This window comes from Sardina pilchardus, chromosome 1 (assembly GCF_963854185.1).
Source record: "Sardina pilchardus chromosome 1, fSarPil1.1, whole genome shotgun sequence".
Taxonomy (NCBI): domain Eukaryota; kingdom Metazoa; phylum Chordata; class Actinopteri; order Clupeiformes; family Clupeidae; genus Sardina; species Sardina pilchardus.
Genome location: NC_084994.1, coordinates 18,887,183 through 18,909,304, shown reverse-complemented (window position 1 = coordinate 18,909,304; position 22,122 = coordinate 18,887,183). Strand labels below are relative to the sequence as shown.

The 22,122-nt window shown below is 39.7% G+C and overlaps 1 protein-coding gene across 2 annotated transcripts; it reads right to left on the bottom strand.

Moving 5' to 3' along the window:
- Positions 1-1,032: 1,032 nt before the first annotated feature.
- On the bottom strand, positions 1,033-21,585 carry LOC134083762 (adhesion G protein-coupled receptor E2-like). 2 transcript variants are annotated; one of them, XM_062539825.1, is made up of 18 exons: positions 21,532-21,585; positions 17,193-17,246; positions 16,877-17,042; positions 15,017-15,400; positions 14,698-14,838; positions 13,636-13,770; positions 13,438-13,466; positions 13,044-13,121; positions 12,724-12,913; positions 9,189-9,296; positions 7,432-7,607; positions 6,887-7,036; positions 6,265-6,459; positions 5,419-5,651; positions 5,201-5,267; positions 4,563-4,654; positions 3,956-4,121; positions 1,033-2,025 (listed from the first exon to the last, which is right to left on the bottom strand). In XM_062539825.1, the coding sequence occupies exons 3-18, from the start codon at positions 16,914-16,916 to the stop codon at positions 1,954-1,956; spliced, it is 2,256 nt and encodes a 751-aa protein (XP_062395809.1). In that variant the 5' UTR covers positions 16,917-17,042; positions 17,193-17,246; positions 21,532-21,585; the 3' UTR covers positions 1,033-1,953. The 2 variants fall into 2 exon arrangements, with proteins under 2 accessions (XP_062395809.1, XP_062395808.1); XM_062539824.1 differs by lacking the exon at positions 16,877-17,042 and having other exon boundaries at positions 21,532-21,580.
- Between the last annotated feature and the right edge of the window lie 537 nt (positions 21,586-22,122).

Sequence of the window (22,122 nt, the reverse complement as noted above, 5' to 3'; positions counted from 1 at the left end):
AGATAGCAGAACAACCATAGAGAATAACGAAGAAGGATGAGGCTTTGAAGGTTGAGTAGAAAGAAGCTCTCAAGTCATTCATTTTAAAGAAGGATGTATTTGCCGTTTTGCCGACCGGCTATGCCTGGTCACAAGTGCTGGCCTATTACGTGCAGAGGCGGAAAAACACCAGTTCATCCCACCCACAGGCTTCAGCTCCGTGAATGGTCCGACTCCAGACTATACATTTAATGTATAGTTTGGCTTGCCAGGCTAAAAGACTGGGTTATTCACTGTCGAATATGACGAACTGTCGAACAAGTTAGGTAAGTGAGCAAAAGCATGGCTCTGTAGCCTGATTACCATCGACTTTCAAAGGCTCTGCGAGACTTTAGTCTGACCAACAGCCTGTGCTAACACGGTTTCTTGCCAGCGCTGGTTGACCCGCCTCCTTTAAGTGCCTCGGTTTGCTACTGGTAGATGTCAGAAAGCGGATTGCCGAGTTTAAACCAATAACAACACTCTTTCCGCTGCCTTGAGCACGCCTCTACCCAGAGCCGTTGGAGCTGCTCAAAGTTGATTGGTTCTCGACCAAAGGGGGCAGTTCCGCAGATTTCGGGAACTTAGAAATCCTTCTCAATGAGCATTTGACCAGACCAGCAGCAAAAGCCTGAAGGCGTTGCGTCACTGGGAGGGCGTGCCAGGCTAATGGCTCTGTGCATTGCATTGCATTGTTGAGTCCGGCAGCGCCCTCGCTAAGTTAGGTTAGCATAGTGAGTGAAAATGAGCAAATGAGCATTATAAAACTGATTGGTTATAGGTGCAAGTGAAAGCTAAACAAACTCCCAACTTCTTTTTTTTTTTTTTTTTTGCGAGCACTCGTGCCGTCCCAGGTGGCTGCCCACTTTGCCCATGCCAAAAAAGCGCTACTGTATCCCATCAACCAGCTGCAGTATTTAACTCCATACATCTCATGTACGCTCAATATTTTCATAAACTTCATAATGCTCAATGTACATACAATTCAAACCTTCAAAAATATTACAACAAAATTTGTTGTTTAATAGGATAACATTTGCCATTTTGACACAAGCATTTCATATACATTCCATATTATTTTGTTATAAAGTAAGGTTACAACTTGTACATGACGTTATTAAAAACATTCTATATAGACTCCTTCATATTTGATATATGTTGAACAGAAATAAATAAATTATATCATTAAATATTATTTAATAGCCTTGGTGATATGGCTGGGCTAGCATGCAGTAGCGAAACAGGTTGTGGGTTCAATTCCCAGCTTCTACCATTGTGCCCTTGAACAAGGAATGAACTTGACCCTTCTCAATTTAAATACCACTCACCTACTATAAACATACTACAGTGATACTGGTATTGCAGTATATCAATTATGATCATGAATCATGTCCATAATAATTATCAGAAACAATGAAATAATTATTTGGCTAACTGAAATAATAATAAAAAAATACAACAGTTTTCAAAAAAGTAAAAAAGAATGAGGCAAAATGTATAAAACTAAACTGAATTATAAGGTAAAATCAGCTTAGTTTATCGTCAGTTTACCCCTGCACTGTGGTCGTTAACTTTCTCCTGTTCTATTTAAATTATCGAGATCCACTGGACTACTGAAAAGGACCTTGTATTAATGAAAGATAAGATTTGACTCCTTCATTGTAACTTTTTCTGCAAAAAAGACAAAACTACATTATACAGAAACTGAAACTAAACTTAGTGTTAGTTTTAGTTTTTTAGGATGGTCTATACATTCCTTTGTACTTTTAAAACCAACAAAAACTGAAACCATAAAACAGACTGAAGTACTAAATAAGTATATAAGAACTCTGCTTCAAATGCAAATTGCAATTTCATATGCCCCATGTTCCACACTATAGTATGCATTTGATTGTAGACTCAATATACAATCAATATGTTGAAGAGAAAGGATCATTACATGTTGTTTAATGGTGTGGTTGATATGGATGCTAATTTTTTAAACAATCTCTTCCAATGTGAGTGCACCTGAAAAAAAGAAAAAAAGAACACAACATTCTTTTTTACAATAATATAGACAAGGGGCACAACTACAGAGGTTAGCTTTTTATTATCATTATCTATGTTCTCAACTGACTGACACGCAAGTTGCGTGACTTTGCCTGATTAGCATGTTGCTGCAAATTGACGGTTAAGTTATGTAATGGATCTATGAACCGATTGATAAATCGATTTTAAAATGACAAATCAGAAATCTAACGTTACAAATTGTGTTACTTTCAAAATCACAAGACCGACACTGATTTGCTAACACACATCAACAGAGCGTCTAGCCTTCTCCAACGAGGGTGTAGGGCTGGGCGATATACCGAATATACTCGATATATATCACAGTTTACAGCACCTGAGATAATTTTTTTGTTATATCGCAAATATCGAGTATTTCACCATTTTCATAATTTTCGCAACCGGCAACCTTTCACTGTCTATGGCGGTAACACTGCCGTTCGGTGTCCCTTTCCCTCTTGACCCTCCATCTGAGTAACAACGTGAACAATGCACATCACACACTTACCAACCAATCCTGAACAATCTATTCAGATGAGGGTGTGACGTCTAGGTGTAGCAGACGAGAAGAAGTGAACTTTCAGTTTAAAACAAGCAGCGGTAGCATTTCTATCTATGGGTAGGCCAGCATTGTTCAACAACAAGCTAGGTTAATAGATGGAAGCAGTTTGGCTATACGAAACAAACAACGAAACATTAAAGTTACAACGATGTCTTTGGCAGAAGGACTGTGTCTTATCTAAGTGCACGTCTGACTCTTTCAAAACGACAGCGCAAATGCGCACATCTCACTCTACACACATGCGTTTATTGTGCTCGTCTATACTTTCTCCCGATTGATTTTTTTTTAATTAATGAGATTTGCACATTGAGGCAGATTAGGCTACTGTCTATGAGTGCATCTGACTGTCTCTTAACGAAAACGCAAAGTTATTATTATTTATCAACGAACAACCGAACGTACGACTAATTAAGGAAGCACGCACCATCGTTCTATCAGATGTAGTAGCCATCATCATTCATATGGAGACATATCAGAGACATTAAAACAAGCTTAATTTATTTGGAAAGTTCTCTAAAGCCATGAAGCCATGCAAAAAGAGATGTGAATTAGTAGTTTATCCAAAAGAGTGTATCTGAGGGCCTTTCAAAGAAGGCAGGGAAAGAAGAAGAGAGAATGATAAAGCCAAATAATAGGCCATTCTCTGCATAGGCTAAAATAAACCAATTGATGTACCATAGGTATGTTGGAATTTTTGCATGCACACGTTTCCCTATGAGAAACATTCATAGTAGGCTACAGTATACTGGCAAGATTCAAAAGTACCTTCACCCCTACCTTTACATACAAATTTAAAATAGAAACCACCAAGAATGTTTTAATGTGGATATCATTTCCAGGGTTTGGACTGGTATGATTAATCCTAGCCTGATGCATCATACTGAAATTATCTAAAACATCACAGGGTAAAAGTTAGAATTCATGAAGTTCAATTTCAAAATATCGAGATATATATCGTATATTGTGAAATTGACTAAAAATATTGCGATATTATTTTTTAGCCATATCGGCAGCTAAGAATGAATATAGACTGGCCGAGTGATTTCCTTTAGAGGCATTTGGCAAAGTTATTTTCATCAAAATGTTTGTTCAGTCTTTCAATCCAGTCAATCAAGTCTTTTGGAAAAAATCTAGATACGAATCGAATTGTTCACAGATATGAAATCTAGATACGAATCGAACAATGTTCACAGCCCAAATACAAAATATATATTATTAAAAATGTGAAAAAAATTGATTAAAATGGTTCTTCGCCTCAAGGCCTCAGTCATAATTAAAATGGCTCAAAAGTCATCCAGGATGCGCCTTTGCCTTTGCTGGTGTGCTTACCTCGGGATTGAAGACACAGTGAATGAGGAAGATGAAGGTTCCTTGCTGTGAGTTGAGGATGATGAAGAGGATGTCCAGAACACTGCCATAGCCCATATGGAAGAATCCCAGGACCCAGGGGGACGTGATGACCACAGACTGGACCAACACACGTGCGGCCTGGCATCTGTGGAGAGTGTGTCAGAAGAAATGTGTGAGAGGGAATGCGTACAGTATACTGTATGTGTGAGTGTGTGGTAGAGAATGTGTGTGTGTGTGTGTGTGTGTGTGTGTGTGTGTGTGTGTGTGTGTGTTTGTGTGTGTGACAGGATGTGAGAGGGACTGTGTGTATGAGGGTGTGAGAGGTAATGTGTGACAGGTAGTGTGTGTGTGTGTGTGTGTGTGTGTGTGTGTGTGTGTGTGTGTGTTTGTGTGAGAGAGAGGGAATGTGGGTGTTTGTGTGTGAGAGAGAGAGAGCTGGGCTTTGGGTATTGCCACCATCCACGCAATACAATACTCCTGTGACAATTAATAATTTCATATCATCAATTGTACAATTAAAGACAAAAACAGACAAATAACAAAGCATTGCCATCAGTATCAAGCACTGTGTTATTTTCCAGGTTACCTGACATTCCTGATTTCCTCATTAAGAGAGGACTCATTTGAAGGCAGCAAGCAGAGGCGGATGAAGACGATGAGCAACATAATCAGGTTAACCTAAAAGAGGGGTGGGAGGGGGGCAACCAAACAATGATTACTGTCTTGCACAAATACTCACTCATCAAATCTCAGTCCAATGCCCAAAATGTCTTCATATTACTTGTTTATTATTGTGTCCTAAAGGGGGGTGGGGGTGGGGGTGGGAATGTGTGTGTGTGTGTGTGTGTGGGGGGGGGGGGGCAACCAAACAATGATTACTGTCTTGCACAAATACTCACTCATCCAATCTCAGTCCTATGCCCAATGTCCAAATGTCTTTACATTACTTGTTTGTTATTGTGTCCTGTCTTGCCTTTATAGGTCTACGACTACTGTATCTACTTCAACATGAATTACACGTAAATTACACAACTGTTAATTTTACTGTGTGGTTATTAAACACAACACACGTATTGGAGTTGTGATAACTAATGTTACAGTTCAGCTACCTAATATAACATTTTCCACAATGCAGAGAATGCCACAGCCCCTGCCCACATATTTGTGAAGAGATCACATAGTAATCTTTTCTGAACTGTGTGAAGCAAGCTGCTCCCCACTCACAGTGAAGGTGAAGTAAGCCGGCCCCAGCAGACTCCAGGAGAGGCCGTCATGTGTCCGGACACCACACCTACACATGGAGGGGAATGTGTCAAATAACTTACTGAGGATTCACACTGCTTTTGCCAGTTGATGTGATATATTATTATGGCTATCCTTCTTTCTTTCTTTCTTTCTTTCTTTCATTTTCTTTGTCATTCCTTCTTTCTTGCACAGCTCACCATTCAGTGCCATATCCATCTGGCATCACTCCGACAACCATACCCACTATTAGTAGTGGAAACCCGTAGCCAATCAAAGACAAGTGGCCACAGCTTGGCCCCTCCCCATGGGGCTTCCGGAGCTTCTTAAGCATCATGATTGACAGGAGGAGGAGCAGGATATCCAGGTGCATCCACAGGAGACCACTCAAGTAGAAGAAAATCTGGAAGCCGGAGAGAACTCTACACAACACCTGTGAGAGCATTAATAATGAATTAGTAAAGATCTCTACACAACACCTCTTAAAGGGTGATGTATTAAGTAGTAAAGATCTCTACACAACTTCTGTCAGAGCATGAGGAATTAAATAACAAAGATCAATACACAATACACAATTTGGCTCTCTTTGAAACGGTAAAAACTGGCTAGCTCTGCCTTTTAAGATATCTAACTGGGGAGCGATTCGAAACAAAAAAAAAGAGAAATATAACAATATTTTTTTTTAAGGCAGCATCGATGCGCACGTCATGCTCCCTTTCACCCATAATCCTTTGTGGCAACGTCTGTAACAGCTGTGAAAAGTAAACAAAGTTGGCCGATGACATCTGTAAACTGTTGAAATGTGAAATACAATCAACATTTGGCAAAGGCTGTTGCCAGAAGTGACTTGCAAAAAGGAAGGAAAAGAAACTACAACTCCATTGAGACATTCTGCAATAAAGCAATAAAATGCATTATTTTCACAGTGCCACAGGTATTACAGAAAAAAAGGTTAAAACATGCTGACATCTTTAAGCTAGATAGGATGAGGGCAAAAACCCAGTTAACCAACAACCACAACCACACCAACACATTGTATTGAGCACCTTGTGAGGAAGGATGTGGAGGATGAGCTCCTGGACGAGCAGTGATAGGAGGTGGGCCTGGAAGAGGCTGATGCAGAGGTTCAGGCGAGCCAGGTTGGTCACTTTGGGGTTCAGGGCACACAGGGCAAAGGTCACCAGGGTCAGGATCAGGAAGAGCAGGCCAATGAGCATGGCAGCCATCTTTAGCCAGTTCCTCTACGGATGAGAAGAGACAGAGAGAGGAGAGAAACAGAGAGGAGAGAGATTGTGTACATTTTTAGAACAAAACACTCTGTACAAGTAATATCTGAATGTGATGTTAGTGAATTAGCATTAGTTCGCTTCTACTCACTCACTCTTTCTTGTTGAAACATGATCACGTCATTTGAATGAAAACATAAGCGTGTGAAAAAAACAGAAAAACTACCTATGTCCTCTTTTTTTGAAGGTGTATGTATTTCAATCAGATTGATAGTCAAACTGATTTTTTTTTTTATGTCCCCGTTTCACAAACACACACACACACACACACACACACACACGCACACACACACACACACACACACACACACACATTTTTCCAACTCCTGCATCTTTCCTCCATCCTCCTCTCTCAGGTTTTGTCTGGATCTCACTCACTAACCTCCACCTGCATCATCAGACTGAAGGTGGACAGGTGCCCACAGGTGCAGACTGTGTGGGTGGTGTTGGTCTGGGTGACATCACAGCCGTCTACCACCCAGGCATCGCCATTCCAGTACACACAGGAGAGCTCTCCTCGAGGATGCACAATCTACACACACACACACACACACATACACAATTACAAATCTTACTTACCGGTTAGGCACTGTGACCGTGGCTCTTTTCAAATTGGGAAAAACTGCTTCCTTATAAAATATCTAACTGGGGAGCAAGGCAGCAAGTGTGGTTAAACATATATATATATATATATATATATATATATACAAGTAACTGTCTTTACAGACACACACACACACACACACACACATATCTATCTATCTATATATATATATATATATATATATATATATTATACACACACACAAACCAGTGTTATCCTGCTTGCAGAAATATTAATGTTAAATTACTACTACTACTGCATATACTTACAACTAATCACAATACTAATAAATATGAATTAACTTCAGACTTTGAAGGCCTCACATTTGTATGCTTGAGAGTAAGGTTTAATGGATTTGACAGCAGTGTGGTCGGTCCCAGGGTAACAGAAACCACTTTGGACATGATAGTGGTGATGGCATCACTAATATTTGTGAAGAAGTCAGCTGTGATGACTTCCTCCATGTTGGTGAAGACCAGGAGTGCAGCAGATGCCTTGTCTGCTCGAGGGAAAGGAACAATTGAATAGTTGGATAGTTTAAATTGTTAAATTATTAAATAGTAAACTATTGTAGTAGGGACTTCTCTTTTGAAACAGTTGTGAAACAATTGGTTGGAGTCATAGTTGATGATAACTGACACTTTGAGAGTGTAGTAGTTTAAATAGTTAAATTATTTAATTGTGAATTATTGTATTGAAAAAAAAATACATTACTCAACTGTCCTTTTCAAGATCAACATTACAAAAGGGATAGATACGTAATGGATAGTGTATAGAACGCTGGTCATTATCGGGAAAATAAGTCCCAACAGGGTAAACGGGGCCCGCCATGCCAGTGGAAGGCATTTTGAAGACTCTGAATCTTGAATTAAACATTTTCTTCAATACAGCTGATTATCTCCAATTCTAGGGAGTTTTTCCTAGCCCCTGTTGCTCATGGGCTCTCTTTGAAGGTTTGACGCTCTGTGAAGCGCCTTGAGACATGTGTAATGTTTTGGCGCTCTATAAATAAAATTGAATTGAATTGAATTGAATTGAATTGAACTGTCTGCTTCCATTTTTGAACGAAGTGCCAATGCAAGAAGTGACCGGACTTGGAGAAATATGTTTTGAAAAAGTAGTCTATCATCTTGCTTTTTAAAAAAGACAACAGTCAAAAACATCTTCTTTTATTACTTTATCAAAAATGTTTAAAAATGGACAACACAATAACTTGCACATCAGCGATTCCCACAGAACAAGACGCTGGCCCTTTTGAAGGGCACCAAAATAGGTGTGGCCCGATTAACACATTATCCACACCTGCAGATAATTACTCCAATTGTGTCTGTGCCAAAAGCATGATTGAAATTTTGTCCTAAAACAGAGAAGATGAGTTGGCATCTTCACATACGTTAATAAGAAGCACTACTATTTATTCCCGGTGTATGCAATAACAGTTCAACTGACAGCATTGCTTAGCATAGTTCAGTGGGTTATTCTGGCTTCTGTAGCAATAGACCCTTTTAACGCTAACATCAGACACTTTCTGTTTTGAAGCTTTGCTGGGTATCAGTATATCCGGTGTAAGCAAAACCTATGGTGATACGGTTACAGTTCTTGTGGTAAGATTACTATTTCACGTGTATTTATTATCTTCATTTTCCTTGTTATCGTTGGCGATCATTGCCGTCACGAAGCTGCCTTGATTTGAGAGTAAAGTCAGTAGCCTAATTTTTAATATAGAGCAGCAACTTCAACTAGCTTCACCGAATATCAAGATTGTTTGATATTGGATATTCGACAGAGATTCAAAACAAGGAACGGTCTTTCAATGAGTATCCGAATATCCAATATCCAGCCAACTTGCTAACAAGTGCTAAAATGTTAGCTAGCTGAAGTTGCTGCTATGTATAGCAGGGGTCTCCTAACGTTAGGACTAACGTTATGTTCAGTTATCGTTTGCAATCATTGCTCTCGTAGCTGCCTTGATTTGAGAGTAAAGTTAAATGACGTTATGACTGCATATTACTGCTACCGGACGAACTGATACCCTGCCGCTGACATCATGTGAAAATGGCTAATCACCAAACACACTAACCTGCATTGTTCTTGGACAGGTTGATATCCAGTTGAGAGTCATCTGTCTTTATCTGAATGACACCAGGCCTTGGATTTGCATCTGGTCCGATTGTAATTTGTTGCAGCTCTGCAAAGATATTTAGGAATGCCTGTAATTTACATACACTATATTGCCAAAAGTGTTCGCACACCTGCCTTGACTCACATATGAACTTCAGTCACATCCTATTCTTAATCCATAGGGTTTAATATGACGTCAGTTAACCCATGGCAGCTGTAACAGCTTCAACTCTTCTGGGAGGGCTTTCCACAAAGTTTTGGAGTGTTTATGGGTATTTTTGACCATTCTTTCATAAACGCATTTGTAACGTCACACACTGATGTTGGACAAGGAGATTGGCTCTCAGACTCTAATTCAACCCAAAGGTGTTCTACTGGGTTGAGGTCAGGATTATGTGCAGGCCAGTCAAGTTCATCCCCAACAAACTCTGTTATCCATGTCTTTATGGACCTTGCTTTGTGCACTGGTGCACAGTCATGTTGGAACAGGAAGGTGGAACAGGAAGGGGCCATGCCAGAGCTGGGCTTGGTCCCTTAGTTCCAGTGAAAGAAAGTCTGAATGTTGCAGCATACCCAACCAATAAGCCTACTGGAAAAAACACCAAGCCAATCTCTAGGTATGGTGAAGGGTACAGTATGTGATGATGTGGGGCTATTTTAATTCCAAAGGCCAAGGGATCTTTATCAGGATGCATAATATCCTAAATCCATTAAATAGCTGGCCTTTAAAAATCCTCCTGCTCATATGGGAATTTCGGTAACACTTTACATTACGGCTCGCTAATAAGGTGGTAATTGTATGGTAATTTATATGTAATTTCATGGTAACAATCCCTTGTTACCACTTGTTACCACTTATTACCAGTAATTTCTATGCAGTTTCTAGTGCAATTACTCTGCTGTTTCTAGGTAATAGCAATGCAAACAGCATTAATTAAGGTGGTAATTTCTATGGTATTTTGATATCATTTTATCCTTTAATCCTTTGTAGCCACTTATTACAAGTTATTTCCATGCAGTTTCCAGTGCAATAACTCTGCAGTTTTAGGTAATAGCGATGCAAACAGCTTTCATTTTAAGTATAATAAAATGGTAATTATTTGAAACTTTACTTATTGTTTTTGTTTAATTACATGACAAACAAGGAGGTAATTTCCAGGAAAATACACAGCGTCAGGGCCGTAAAATACATTATCACTTATTTCCACCCAATTACTTAGTTATTAGCCTACTAAGAAAGAGACAAACCAAGTCATTGTCGTAGTAAGCTGGTAAAGAAGATATTATGTGCCTGTAACTAAACTGGAACAAGTGAAGTAATTTTATGGAAACTATATGGTATCAGAGCTGTAAAATGCACTATTGCCTCTTCCTATTTAACTATCTAGATGTGTTGATAAACCCATCAATTATCCTTATGAAATTTTTAGTGTTAGTGGAAATAAGTGATAGTGTATTTTACGGCCCTGATGCTGTGTATTTTCCTGGAAATTACCTCCTTGTTTTTCAGGTAATTAAACAAAAACAATCAGTAAATCCTGGACTATCATTTCAAGAACTAGATTCATTTTAAATCATTACCATTTTATTAAACTTAAAATGAAAGCTGTTTGCATCACTGTTACTTAGAAACTGCAGAGTAATTGCACTGGAAATTGCATAGAAATTACTAGTAATAAGGGGCTACAAAATATTATTACCATGAAATTACATAAAAATACCATAGAAATTACCACCTTAATTAATGCTATTTGCATTGCTATTACCTAGAAACTGCAGAGTAATTGCACTAGAAACTGCATGGAAATTACTTGTAATAAGTGGTAACAAGGGATTGTTACCATGAAATTACATAGAAATTACCATACAATTACCACCTTATTAGCGAGCCGTAATGTAAAGCAGGGCTGTACACTGCGAGCAGGTCGTCGCATTTGCGCGTAAATATATATTAGTGCGAATATAAAATTTAAAATGCTCGCACACGTGCGAGTACTGATTTCAACCCTTTCATTCGCATTTTGCTCCTAAAATGAATCCACACCAAGTGGATGAAAGTATAGTACAATTTTCGCGCATCTAATTTCAGAGTTGACAACTCTTACGCACCTGGCTAGACACTCATGCTTTCAGCATCAACCTCGCAAGAAATGTCACTCCAAATCCAGTCTTCTTTTTTCTTCAATCTGTTCGTAATTAGTACCGTGAAACGGTAAAAATGCTATAAATGATAAATAATGTTGACTGTAACAATTACCGTGTTCATTTCAAATAGGCTATTATTATCACGGTTGATATAGCTAAACATGGTGTGGAAACCGTGCGTTAAATTCCTCCCAGCTTCACCCAAGCCTGCATTTGACATAGGCCTGGTAGACTTCTATGAAACAAAGATGGTATCCTGATTCAGTTGTCTAAATGATGTATAACCACGGTTCGGTGTAGGCTACATCTGCTTTAAAAAGGCGGAACATATTCATCGCAAATATGCGCTGTATCATATAGCCACTCTGCGTCTTTTTATGGCTACATTCACATTAAATCCATTCCACTAACGTTATCAGGAGGAGAATACCGTAACGTTTTATTTTCAGCACTGATTGTCACTCATTGGATAGCCTATAACATATAAAGGCTACCAAACTCCAAGACAAGTCATGGTAGAGTAAGTTAAGCACCCAGCCAACTAAAGATGACCAAGAAAAAAGTGAACGGACAACTGATAATGCCATGCTACGGTGGCTACCTAAATCATAGAAGTTCACATTGCTGGACACTCATCTTTTCTATTACACCGGAAATATGTCTTTCCCGTTGAAAGTATTTTGAATTTTTGAATATATAACATTCATGTATTGAATGAAAACATGTAGGCTATCCTTGAACTATGCGTTTATATTTTCCTAAAACCGAATGAAATCTAATTATGTCCACGTAGGCTACGGTACTGCTTAAAGTGACAGGCACTCAATTAGACCTACACACCACCCCTGTAATATCATTAAAGACAAGTGTTAGTGTAATCAATATGAAGTATTCAAATTACTTTGAATTTTAAGCTATAAGTAATTATGCAGAACCTTTAATGCTATGAATTGTTAACAAAATGTATACAAATCCTGAATTCAAAATATGAAATAGAAACCAGACAACCCATTTTCTGTGTGTGTGCAGGGTTTGAGCAGAGACTAGGATTGCCACTGCTCTGAATGATCTGTATCCTGCTTAAGGCAATAAGGTTTTCAAGGAAATTTCATAGTGCTCCTAAATTTTTTCATTTAGGAGCACCTATGCTCCTAGTGAAAAAGCTAAGCGTACAGCCCTGTAAAGTGTTACCGGAATTTCCTTAGCGGTTTGATTTTTACTCTTTTTTTTTTAGGCAATAAGATCAATTGTCCAATGATGATTTTATATTCCTCTTTTTAGGCAACTTTATCATGGTATCAAATACATGTTCTTCCCACTGTACATACACACCCTAATTGTCTACACACCTGCTGATGATGTGGTGATGCTTAAATGACTCCTCGTCTTTGCATCGGGAGACATCAAAATGGCCATTACGTCTTCAGAGCTCCTGAGCACACTGTTGGCGTGTCGGATGAGTGTGTTTGTTTTCACCGCTGTGTCTTTGGACAGATCGTACAGAGATGCCAGTAGTTTCACCAGGATAGGGACAACAACCTGTCAAACATGACAGGACAAGTGCAGGTTAATTATTAGAGTATGAAATGTATGTGGCTACAAATGGAAACTTAAAACTAGTACAAATCAGCAGTTGTGAAACCCCTACCAATAGGCAGTCATTACTTACACTTAAGGGCAGGTTTTGCTCTATACTGCTGTTGATCATCCCAGTCAGATAATCGATGATGCACTCAGACAGCTCAGCCTATACAGTATGTCAAACACAAAATGAAGACATGATATCTCACTGTGTCATTACAACAAGTATTAGGGCCACACATGTAGGAAAAAAAATACCACGACGAGAATAAAGTCGACATTCATATAGAGGATAAAGTTGCAATATCATATTGACTTTAATCTCGACATGTCACATGTGGCCCTAATACGTCATACAGTCAAACTACATAGGATGAGAGAACAAGAAATATAAAGACATATTTTTCTCTGTCACACCACTTATCGTATGAAATCAGTAATGGTGGTCCGTCATTCTGTGGAATTTAAAGACATGCCCTTACCTTGCAGTTTGTTTCCACCTCTTGTTGATCTTACAACAAACAAACAAATGAACAAACACACACACACACACACCCCATAAGACGCACAAGATATTTTGAAGCTGATTTTTAAAAAAATAAATTAAGTGATCTGTCTCCCTCCCTCTCCCTCTCTCTCTCTCTCTCTCTCTCTCTCTCTCTATCACACACTACGCCTACCTGTGCACGTGAGGGTGTTATTGGGAAAGAGATGAAGGAGGTAGCCACCGACACAGTCACAGTGGTACGACCCCGGCAAGTTCAGACAGTCTACGCCAACTCCACAAGGGCCAGCAAGCGCACATTCATCAGTGTCTGACGGACAAACGGACACACACACACACACACACACACACACACACACATTTTCCATTGCCATGAAATACAGGTATATATTTTCCTCACATGTAAGTACATTTCAGTTTACAGTTTAAACCCTTGTGACTTTTGTATGATACAACATAATGAAGGAATGCACTGAGAATCGGCCAAAAATCGATACACCTGTGAAAATTGCAACAGATTGAAAAAAGAAAAAAATCACAATGCAACTACAATCTCCGAAAATAAATAAATTAATTAATAATGAATAATAACTTGGAAATGGACACACCCTTCCTCACACTCAATCCAAACATTTACAATTATGCAAGCAAGGACTATTGATGCAAAATGACTATTACATCCGGTTAAAATTATTAGCATGCTGTACTCATGTGCTCAAAACTGCCACCTTCAAGTTGCAAGTTGATTGCTAAGTTCTAATCATCTTAAACTTGAAAAGGCCCAAGGAGAAACAGAAACTTCAATATCACTTTGAAACCTAGACACCTGGGGGAAACTGAACAGCCCAACCATACAGTAGATAATAATTATGACAATTAGGCTAGGCCTACTTTGTTTACAATATTTCCAGGGTTCAACTAGTGCTGCTGACAGCTGAAGAAGCAGTAGACAGAGCTTGGACGGAGTGATTTGCATGCAGCACCTGGAAATTCATGGTGTTATTCCTCAAATCTCAAGAAGCAGTGTTTCGCCTGAATGAGAATATTATAGTTCCATGTATATATATATGATATTGCAAACAATGGCCCTCATTTATGAAACGTGTGTACGACATAAAAAAAGGCATAGGCAGGCGTAAGCTCATTTCCACGTGTTGCTGTGCTCCTAGTGTGTCTAATTGTGAAATCTGAAATAATTTTTCTAATTCTCGTTTGGCTTACTCTCTCTCTCCCCCACCTGTGCATCCGTACGTGTCTCCTGTTGGTAGAAGTCCTTTGGGCATCTCATATCCAGGCTTGCACTCACAGTCTCCAAACAGTGTACCACATTGGGCAAACTCGCCACAAGAGTCTTCAGAATCTTCACATCTAAAATGGCCTAGAGGCACAGTAATCATTTTTAGAGCCAGAAAATATAGGGAGGATGCAGGTCTGAAATGGCAGTTGTAGTGTGATTAGCTGACTGTTTAATGCTTAATTCAAATATCAATTAGTTTTTTTGTTGACATGGGTTATATGCATCACAAATTGTCTTGTTATGAATTTGATTATCTTACGTGTGGTGTATATCTGACTGCTGTTGGAGGGTTTGAGCTTATGCACAAAATATCCTTTCCCTCCACAATTTTTAACATCCACACTTCCTTTCTCGTCTGTTCCTGCACACAGATCTATCTTCTTAACACCCAGAAAAGAGAACATCCTATGGCAGGTTATAAAGCATGTGTCAGGTGGTCCGGAGTTACAGGATCCTAGGCGCTCCTCTGCCAAAGATGGGATTGATAAGCAGGGACAATCCAGGATGTCACCCCCTACACCGATGAAGCGGTACCAGCCTTCCTGCAGGTCCGAGTCGTCCTTCAGCTGGAGTTGAGAGGGAGTCGGCAAGAAGCCACGGTTCCTCCATGGGCCAGAGATGTTGGTATATTGCTCACAGGGGTCTAGAGAGATTAATGATCATAATTCATGTAGAACTACAGTAGATGCGGTTCAAAATATGACCTATATTCTCTCCGCAAAAATAAATCACGCTTGTCAATGTGTTTCCATCTCCTACTCCATCCAACTCACAGACAAAAAAGCACACATACACAAAAGCAAGCACACACTCATTCACATGTAGCCTAATGAAATTTTGGGTGTAAGTTCATGTTTTTGTTTTCTTTGATTTCAATTAAAATGTAAATTCCTAATGTTTAAAATATGGATTTAAAATGTTAGTAATGTTAAAATAATGTTCACTTCTCAGAGTAATTAAGTTAATCAAAATGTTTTCTTCAATGAGGAGTCAATCAGCCAGGGGTAAATGTCAGGTGGAAAAGAGAAAGTGGTGCATGGAGAGAACGCACTCTAAAAAATGCTGGGTTATTTTTTCAACCCAACCGCTGGGTCATTTTTATTGGGTTGTTTTAACTCATATTGGGTCATTTTTGTAACCCAGCTTGTTGGGTTGATAGTACAGCGCTGCTGGGTTGACCATTTAGGACTGTGGTCTCTCCCCACCTGATGTGGACCACACTACCAAGCACCTGGGTGACTAACACAGCTGCATAGTTATTTGAGAGGTTGAAGAAAAAAATCGGTAGACATATTCTTTCAACCGTCCAGTCCAGCAGCTGCTGCCAACAAATGCAATGGAAATCAGACGATTTCAGAAGGTATGTATCTGTTTTTAACTTCTTTTGAAAAATAAATCAAGACTGATTTTAAAAGTCCACCCAGAGACATACCCTTTGTGATATTTATGAATTTTCTGCCTGACAATTTCATTCAGCCTCAAGCATGCCAGCTATATTAGCTAAGCTAAGTTAACATTAACTTACAATTACTGTTCATGTTAAATCTACACAAAGACAGACTCATAAAAAACACAGTTCTGCGTTCTCTGGGTATGAACCGCCAAACAGAAACAAAACAAACTTTTACAACAAACTGAAATTAGCATAACAACTGTAGGTAATGTTAGCAGACAAGTAACAAAATGCTTCTTGGTGCAGCTGAGGTTTATCAGCTAATGTGCCCAACACACGTAACTGATGGTAATAATCATGGCAAACAACATCTTATTAACTCATTTAGGGTAGCTTCATATTATAGCCATGTAATGTAACTTATTGGGTGTATTTTGGTAGTAGCGTTACACATCCACTGACTGAATAACGTGCTAACATTAGCTAGATAACGTTAGCATCGCTAACTGAAATTACGTTTATTAGCCCGCTTATCCAGCTCATCTACAAGAGCATGTTCTCAAGCCAAAAATGTGCAGGTCCAATTGGCGAAAAGAGGGAGTACGTTGAGGTTGTGCGCTAGCTTGGGCATGACATACGTCACGACCAAACGTTTGCGATTGGTTATGGCAGATCCAAGTGGCTCTAGGCAGATTCAATAATTTTAAACTTCAACAGAGTACCCACATTCAAGGAAGTTCATGCTTGGCAATTGCTGAACCACCATGGTACGACACAACTTTCAATCACACAACATGGTTGATGATGCAGTGAAACATGTCATTGGTGGAAACAGTGGCAACGTGTAATACCCAAACCCCTAGAAATTCTCTGCCACAGCCTGTCTGCCTGCCTGTGTAGAATGTAGAATATTAGAAAAATAATATAGCTTATGGTGTACATGAAAGGATACAGCAATATTGCATATAACATAATTCATTACACTAAAGAAATGACTGGCATATAGCACTGATGTGATTTATAAAATTGTAATTGTACTTACCATCAGCAGTTGCAAAGCCAAGATGACCCAGTGCAAAGAAGAGCACAGTCCATGCTGAAAAGAGATATGACGTTATCATACTTATAAAGCTCAGGGCCCGTATTAGCCCGTAAGCATTTTATCTTACCACTAAGAGTACTCCTAAATTGCGCTAGAAGATTTTAGTTAGGAGTTTTCCCTTAAAAGTTATTCACAAAGCCTTTCAGACCTACTTTTAGTAAGGAGAAACGCCCACTCCTAAACTAAAAGTGAGTCTTCGTTGCTATGGTTGACGTCATTACTCATGCACGAGCTTGATGAAAGTGACCACCTTGATTGGCTGGTGATTATAATGCGGGAATGATGGCAAAAACCTCCCCTACGATGACGAGTTGAGTGACAGGTGTCAGGTCTTAGCTGGTGAGAATGCGTGCGCTATGTCGGACTGTGAAGGATGGGAGATGATGAATAAATGGGTATAGCCTAAATTAATAAAGAGTAGGCTAAAGCAAATAGCCTAGGAGCATAATGAAACACGGACTGGAGCAGTAGCCTATATTTGCAACATGGTTTAAATGAATCTGTATGAAAGCACGTAGCCTACATTCGCGAAGACGATAAACAATTTAATTTAATTTAGCCCTACAACGACACGTTACATTTAGTTTACATGCAGTGGTGTTTTTTGGTGTTATTGCATCTCTTAGTTGCAATGCACAATGATTCCCTCGCATGACAGCTCCTGTAACCGCACGGTCATTTCACTACATCGCGAAGTGAAATGCCACTAAAAGCGGTTTGTGAATAGGTCTCACTGAGTTAGGAGTCCCCTCGACTTCTTTTAAGCTGTCCTAGACTTAGGAGCTACTTTTAGGCTTAAAATGCTTTGTGAATTACTTTTAGTGAGAAAAATTAGGAGTCCTAAAGTTAGGAGTGACACGCCCATTATTTTTAGGAGTTTCTCCTAAATTCGCCAGTTAGGAGCTACTTTTAGCCCTAAAATTCTTTGTGAATACAGGCCCTGGAACATATATTGATGGCATTGGCTTAGTTGCCTTACAGTAGCAAACCTTCCAACAAAATGCCCAACAATGACAAGACTGTAAATGTAAAACTCCAGAGGTACACAGCAGGGGCGCCTGCAGCAGGGGCTTTTCCTTTTCGTTGTTTAAAAGAACGTGCAATATCCATAATGAGTATTGAGTTAGTGATTAATTGTAAATAGCCTGATGGCATGCCGCATGCAGCTAATGGGATACTGTGCATAGTTGGGAAGTTATGGTAGGACAATTTGATGTGAATACACTCACAAGTGTAATCTTCTCTCCTGATGAGTAGTCTCATGGTACGCACAGTGCGTACGGACGTACGCCTGCAGGCGCCACTGGTACACAGTATAAACCAATGATGTGTCTGCTCCTTATGAACACCCTTCTGTCCACTCAGCTGGCCTCTTGGTACCATCTTTGGGCAAGTATTTCTGTTAGTTATATTCAATAATATTAATAGGTCATGACAGATGAGCTCCCATTGTGAGCACACTCAGACCAGAGGCATCTTTAGAAGCACCCCCCCCCCCCCCCCCATTTGGCCAAAGGTGGGCCCCCTTAGCAGTTGTGGCAGCTATGGGCATTGGGCAACCGTAACCCCCACTCCCTCCATTTACTGAACTGCCGAGCAACGACATTAGGCCCATTCGACTTGATGCCCTGCATTGCACACCTTAGACACAGATAAAGATTGTTAGGTACTTCCTTCTCATTACAAAGCCTTGGCTTGCCAATGACCACACTAATGAACAAATTGAATGATCACATCCACCAGGTGTGTAAGCACACATGTGCAAAATTGAAAACGCAGCACTCTGTTTTCGCCCCATTATTCTTTATGTTGATCAGTGAGGATCGAGGCCAGAGGAGCGAGGGAGGATAAAAGCCCAAATGAGAGGCACCCATAGCCTGTGATGTGGATGAACTCTTATTATGGAGTTAAATCAGGTGCAAAAGTCTTGTGTTCTGGTGAAAATGAGTTGTGCACTTGTGTCATAGAATTTGAAGTCGCAGATTTTTTTTTCTGCCTTGCAAATACAACACAGAGGTTACACAGATTTCTAATTACAGGTACACAAATATCATGCTACACTTTACAGACGAAAAGTTCCCTACTCCCATGGTTTTGCTACCTTCCCCACAGTAAATCAGGTGCAAAAGTCGTGTGTGCTCGTGAAAATGAGTTGTGCACTTGTGACATGGAATTTGAAGTCACTTATTTCTTTTCTTCTGCCTTGCAAATACAACACAGAGGTTGCAAGTTCACAGATTTCTTATTGCAGGTACACAAATTCCATGCTACACTTCACAAATGAAAAGTTTCTGTAGGCCTACGTTTAAAAGGGGGAAACTGTGGACTATTCTCTTTTTTTTTACATGCACACAACTCACGTAACACAACTGCTTGAATCTGCAGCTACGAGTCTCTTGTATTTTCTGCTCTCACATTTGCACCTCGTCAACTGGGATATTAGGTGCAAAAGTCACGTGAGTAGTTGAATGAATCACCTCAGGTCTTTGGGCAGGATCTGTGGGAATTCCGGCCAATCAACGTTGAGCACTTAACTGTGAAGTATTTGGTGTGGCTCAGCTGTCTGTACATGTGCTATAGAAATACAAATCGACTTGACGTCCCCATAGACAGACATACATGCAAATGGCCTCATTTGAATAACCACAGTGTTGTGTTATGGTGCCTATGAAGCAACTCTGTGTGTTTATGAGAATGACTAGTCTTAGTGGTAAACAGCGGAAGTGGTAGCTGCTGGTTCCACATTTGACAGCAGTATTTTATAGAATGCATTTTGTCAATGCTGCTTCTATTTCACTGAATATAAGAGGGAGGAGAGCCATGCCAATAGCTGTGTGTCTGTCTCTGTGTGTGTGAGAGAGAGAGAGAGAGAGAGAGAGAGAGAGAGAGAGAGAGAGAGAGAGAGAGAGAATCGGTGGCATGGTTCTAAGGCAGTTGCAAACTAGACGTGGTATTGTGTCTAAGTGACCTGATCGTACATTCATGTTTCCTGGACATGCCTGGAATTTGAATACATCTTTCAGTAGAGGTCCACAGACATAGAGTGATGTCATATGCAAAAACCTTTCACTACCAAACTAGTTTTTCTATGTCTACCTCAAAGAGTGTTGTGTTCATCAGTTTCCACTACACGGCATGTTCCACAAACAAGTAGACTATCAGCATAATTTAGTGACAACATCACATGCCCTGTTACCATGACAGGATAGTAATCATTCCCGTAACAAGAGCACAAACCCTGATGAGTCACACTCACTTCTACACATTAATTTGTTCACATGCTTTATATATTACAGTAATTGCCTTTTACATCACGGCTTCACTGTTGAATCCAGAAGGGGGATTCCTGAACACATCTGAGTGGGTGTAGGAGTACAGGGAGAGAGGAACAGGGAATGTGTGTGTAGTGTGTGTGTGTGTGTGGGCGCGCCTGTGTGTTAGTGTGTGTGTGTGTGTGTGTGTGTGTGTGTGTGTGTGTGTGTGCGCGTGCGTGTGTGTGTGTGTGTGTGTGTGTGTGTGTGTGTGTGTGACCAGTGAGGTGCTGTCTGAACAAGCATGCATCAGTATAGCAACATAGAAAGTGTTTAGTGGTATACACACTCAGATCCTTGTAGAGGAAGAGAATCATACACAAGAGCGGTATTGCAAGGTCTCAAAAACAAAAGAGAGATAAATGAACAGAGGCTGTAGAGGACGTCCTCCAGTAGACAATGTGTGAGATAGGGAGAGAGGGAGCGCATGTGTTGCAGTCACAATTGTCCCTTGTTTATTTTAAATGGTCTGCCTACAGTACATTGTGCCACTACACATTGCGCAATATACACAGTGTATACAGTATATCCCCCTGGAAATAAATCAAAACAATAAATACATATTTGTCAAATTGCCCCTACTCCTCGCCTCTTGTTAACATTAAACATCCTTTCTGACTCCAACAGCAGTGGAGCTGGCATTGCACTGTTCTGCAGTGAAGGCTTCTTAGCATTGCTTGGTCCCGACCCAGTTCACAAAAGTACACAGGTGGCTAGTGTTATTCTTTCCTCCATCATCATGTATCATCACATATAACAATTTTAGAAAAACTAGTAGCAGCACACAAATACTACTACTACTACTACTACTACTACTACTACTATTACTACTATTACAATATTATTATTAATAATAATAATAACAATAATAATAGTAATAATAATGATGATGATGATAGTAGCAATAATAAACTAAGGCAACAGACTTTCAAGAATTCTACTATGAAAAGAAAAATAGTAACACTTACAAAGACGTGGAGGGGGGGCCATCCTCATAGCCAGATGTTTCCTGGAGGTTAGGTTCGGCACTGAATGACTGAGGGCTGTGTGTTTCCTTGATATCTGGTTAAGCACCCCAGAGAGAGAGAGAGAGAGAGAGAGAGAGAGAGAGAGGGAGGCAGCAGTGGTCTCATTCAAATTACTATGTAAATAGTGTTGATATGCCAAATATTGATGGTTTCGGGAAAAAAAAAAAAAGATGTATCACATTTCAGCTAAAATAAAACTCTAGAATGAATATACTGAATATGTATAAAGCAGAACTGTGCCAAAATTGGTCAATGCATGATTCCATAACAGACCAAATAGAAAATAAAAGTTAACTCTTTGAATGTCGCATGGTTTTTGGAAGCTATGTCCCAGAGTGCCAGCAAACTAGATCATTTTTGACTATTTTTGAAAAGCCACAGCGTATTCTATGTTATAGTTATGGACACATACTATGGCTCATTTGAAAGGTGAGACTCTGAGCTCTCAGTGGGTGAAAACCGTTTATTTCTACGTGTCTCCATTCCCGAGAAATCCCAAGCCAAACAGTGGCTGGTTTTCATCAAAATCCC

What these genes read in the sequence shown, in the direction of transcription:
- LOC134083762 (XM_062539824.1), bottom strand. Translation starts at nt 21,559, where the DNA reads ATGAGGATGGCCCCCCCTCCACGTCTTT. An exon ending in GGCCCCCCCTCCACGTCTTT is followed by an intron (nt 17,247 to 21,531) that starts GTAAGTGTTACT and finishes ATCTCTTTTCAG; the next exon opens with CATGGACTGTGCTCTTCTTT. An exon ending in TTACTCTCAAGCATACAAAT is followed by an intron (nt 7,037 to 7,431) that starts GTGAGGCCTTCA and finishes GTGTGTGTGTAG; the next exon opens with ATTGTGCATCCTCGAGGAGA.